The 3,982-nt window shown below is 67.0% G+C and overlaps 1 protein-coding gene across 1 annotated transcript; it reads right to left on the reverse strand.

Moving 5' to 3' along the window:
* Positions 1 to 368: 368 nt before the first annotated feature.
* On the reverse strand, positions 369 to 3,721 carry C1H2orf81 (chromosome 1 C2orf81 homolog). Its single transcript, XM_069797969.1, has 3 exons — positions 3,292 to 3,721; positions 2,928 to 3,134; positions 369 to 2,431 (listed from the first exon to the last, which is right to left on the reverse strand). Exons 1-3 carry the CDS (start codon positions 3,562 to 3,564, stop codon positions 1,526 to 1,528), a joined length of 1,386 nt encoding a protein of 461 aa, XP_069654070.1. The 5' UTR covers positions 3,565 to 3,721; the 3' UTR covers positions 369 to 1,525.
* Between the last annotated feature and the right edge of the window lie 261 nt (positions 3,722 to 3,982).

Genomic DNA, 3,982 nt, shown 5'->3' on the forward strand with positions numbered 1-3,982 from the left:
AGGCACAGCTCTTCCCTGGGCACGCTCCCAGCTGGGCCCTTCCGAGGGTTTTAGCAACTCAACAGATGCTTCCCTCAGGAATGGGTCCAGCTTTCCTGAGGCTCCCACAGCCTCTGAGCCTCCAGCACTGGACGAGCATCGCTGGCCCCAAGCTACAGCTGGACTCGATGATCTTAACTGCCTTTTCCAACCTAAATGATTCTAAGCTGCTGCTGTTCCCTGGCCACGCCAGCCTCAAAAGCCTCTGGCGTTTCCCCAGCACCGATCTCCTGCCCCAGATGAGCCATCCCTGAGCTCAGCTGTCCCTGAGCATCACCCCACACCGCCACAGCCAAAACCGGGTTCTTTATAGAAAATACTGGGGTGCTTGCGCAGCCAGAGCACTGTTGCAGCCAGCGAACAGCCCTGCAGTGGCTCGGCCCCACCAATGCCAGTGGCTTTGGGTGCAGGGAGGAGAGCTGGGGCCACCCATTGGGGCTGCAGCCAGGCGCACCGGTTGCAGCAGGGTGCAGGCAGCCTGGGCTGCACAGGCAGAGTGGCTTGGAGGTGGCCATGCCTGCAAGGGCAAGGACCTGGGCCAGCACCGCAGCCCGGGGACATGGGGCAGTGGCAAACCCCAGAGAGAGCTGACAAGGTAAAGCCACTGGTGGCAAATCAGCCGCAGGGTACCAGCTGCACATGGCTACAAGCTGAAAAACAGAGGGTAGGTTGTTGTGTGATGTGTGCCGGAGGGCTGGCGGCTCCGTGGGCTGCTGCGGACCGTGCTCCCAGACCTTGCTCCGGTGCAGGAGCTCGTGGTGTGAGAGCCACAGGGCTGGTCTTCAGCATGGGACGAGAGCCAAGTGACGGAAACCTCTATTTTATTTCTGTTTTCTTTAGCAGCACAGCCTTGCCAACAGCCGGCAGAGCCCGCGCTGCTCTGCGACACCGCATTGGTGCCCTGCCCTGCAGCAGACCTGGTGCTCGTGGTGGTAACTCGTGGGGATGCAGGGTCAGGTGGGGACGCAGGGTCACGTGGAAACGTGCCAAAAGCCACGGGTGAGGAGCCTGCCTAGGACAGGGGTCTCTCCCAGAGCTCGGGCATCCAGCCACCATGCTGAGCTGCAGGGTGAGAACAGTACCCAGGCAAACACCCAGCCACGGAGATGCTGGAGCCAGTTTCCCAGCAGATGAGCTCTGGGATCGGGCAGGTCTGCTCCCCGGGGTGCAAGGGGGACAACGGAGGGGAAGCCCATGGGACACCACCAGCCTCCCACAGCACCGTGGCTCCTGCCCAGGGCAGTGGCTGCCCTGCCAAAGTGGAGACACGGCACATGGGGAGCCCGGGGGGAACCCGCCCCAGCTGCACCCTCACACTGGGGCTGCCGTGAGCAGCGGGGCTGATCCTGGGAAACGCGTGGGACACGGCGAGGAGCCAGGCAGGACTGCCGGGGTGGTGGGGACCAGGAGGGGGCTGGTGCTGAGCGGGGGATTCATCCCCCACGCTGCTCACGGGCCTCGGGGCGGTGTGGGGGGTGTGCTGCCTTCAACACTCACCATCGCCGGTGACCTGCCTGGCTGCAATGGCCGGGAAGGGCACAGTGGGGCAGATGGGTCTCAGGTCCCGCTTGGCCTCCTCCATCTCCTCACCGTGCGCAGGGATGCAGAGCCCACGCTTCACGCTGCCGTCCCGTCTGACGGTCACACCGGGGGCCAGCCGAGCGGAGTCCAGCAAGGAGCTGAGCTGCCGGGGCATGGGGCTGGGGAGCTGTGGGGATGCCAGGGGGGGTGGCTGGAGCTGTCCTCTCCCTGCGGTGGCCAGCCCCCGGGGCAGCCGCCAGCTGCCCAGCTCCGGTCCCCGGCTGCGCCTGCCGGCACCCTGGGGACGTGCCGGCGGCTTGGTCTCCGCGCCCGGGTCCAGCACCTCCACCTGGGGCCTGATCCAGCGCTCAGGCCGGCTGCTGGGATCCCGCCTGGGGACCCCCAGGACGGTGCCAGACCCCTCTCGCTTCGCTCCCATGCTGCGCAGGGGCCTCCCTGACCGGATTGATACCAGGGTGGTGCAGGAGGGAGGCGTCAGCGGTGGCACGCGGCTGCTGACCACCGCTGCACCACTCCCCTCCACGTCCCCGTGGGAGGTCCGTGGTGGACGCCGTCCCTGCTCTGGCTGCCCCAGGGGCTCTGCCGGGCTTGGGGGCGGGCAGAGGGCTGGTGGCCTGGCTGGGCACAGCGGGGCTGGCCAGGTGCAGGGAGGTTTTCCGTCAGGGAGATGGGGAGCGATGGCTGCCTTGTCCAGCAGCAGCTCCGGGCAGGACGGCCCTGGCATGGGCAGGACAGTGCTGGTGCTGGTGACCTGGCTGGGACACAGGGTCTGCGTGGGGGGAGCTCTGGCCTCATCTGCAGTGGGGGGGTCCTGCCTTCCATGCTGGCATGGAGCCCGCACGCTGGAGACCTGCCCAGGAGGGAGCAAAGGGAGACCTGGTGTGGGCTGGGGGCATTGAGGTGCCCGATGGAGGTGACCTGGTGAAAGTGGCACTGACCCCCCAGCCAGCACTGGCAGACGGTGCAGCCCCGACCCCCTCGGTGCACGGGAGCTGTGTGGGTGCTGCTCCTCACCCATGGGAGCTGACAGCTCAGCCATCGGCATCACGGTGCAAGGAACCGTCCCGGCAACAACCAAACACCTCCCAGGGCAGCCCCAGCGAACAAGCCAGAGCTCCCCCTTCCCCCCTGCCCATGCATGCCCACCTCAGCACGGACCCCCCCCGGCTCCTCGGGGGGTGCTTAGGGAGGCTGTGTCTTGGCAGGGGCTCTGCAACACCACCCGGAGGACCCCCCTGCCAGGACCAGGGGCTCAGCGGCTGTCCCACAGGCCCAGAGCAGCCCAGGCTCGGCCCTTCCCCATGGGGCTTGCTCGGGACCACAGGGGTGTTTGGGGCACATCTCACCTCTCCCTCACCAGGGGACAGATGGATGCACAGGACAGGAACGGAGCCCTGCGCCCAGGAGTCCATGGCGCAGGGCTCGGGCTCCTCGTCCTCCTGCCAGGTGCCATCTCCTTCGGGGTCCGTCTCCCCCTCATCCCGCGCCAGGAAGCGCCACTGGACTATCTGCAGGAGGGCATCCCGTGCCTGGCCCACGGTGAAGGCCACAGTCTGCAGGCAGAGGCAGGGATGAGCCTCCCTGCTCTGGCCTGCTCGGCACCCTGCGCCCTCGGGCACCATCCCATGCCACGGAGCGGAGGCTGCGGGGAACCCACACTTGTCCTGAGTGCCCGGGATCCCCCCAAAAGCAGGGTCTCGGCACGCTCACCTGCCGAGCCACATCGGCTTTGGTGCACTCGTCCATCACGCGGCCCAAGAGCTCTGCGAGGATGTCCCCAGCATCCCTGTCCCCCTGTTCAGCCTCGAGCAGGGAAAGCCATTCCGCCTCAGGCAGGCGCCCGGGGACGACGTCGGCTCGGGCAGTGGCGATGGTGGGCAGCCGGGACTTCTCCCCACGTGACTTGGAGGTGGCCACCCGCTCCCGGGGGGTCATTTTCTGCAGGGAGACACAACAGCCCTTGCAGCTCCCATGTCTCCGCATGGTGCCAGGGGGGCAAGAGGAGCCCCCCGGTCGGGACACCCGCAGCCCGGGGCAGGACAATGGCAGAACGGCCCCAGGGCCATGCGTTCCTGGCCATGGATACGGCCCCTCCTCAGCTTGAAAGGGACCAGAGACAAGGCCCCCCCTCGCACATGGCCTGGGGGTCTCTGCTTCCCCAGGCCCTCGGCAGCGACACCGGGGTATGAGGGGAGCACGGGCAGCCTCCATGCCCTGTCCCAGGGCAGGGGGGTGTGTCTCTGACATGGCATCCCGGTGCCCTCCCTGGCACCCCCCATGTACCTCAGCTCGTCCCAGCACACCCCAAGATACCCCAGCATATCCCAGCACACCCCAGTACACCCCAAGATACCCCAGTACATCCCAGTACACCCCAGCTCATCCCACCACACCCCAAGAT

The sequence above is a fragment of the Haliaeetus albicilla genome, chromosome 1, assembly GCF_947461875.1.
Source record: "Haliaeetus albicilla chromosome 1, bHalAlb1.1, whole genome shotgun sequence".
In the NCBI taxonomy this organism is placed as follows: domain Eukaryota; kingdom Metazoa; phylum Chordata; class Aves; order Accipitriformes; family Accipitridae; genus Haliaeetus; species Haliaeetus albicilla.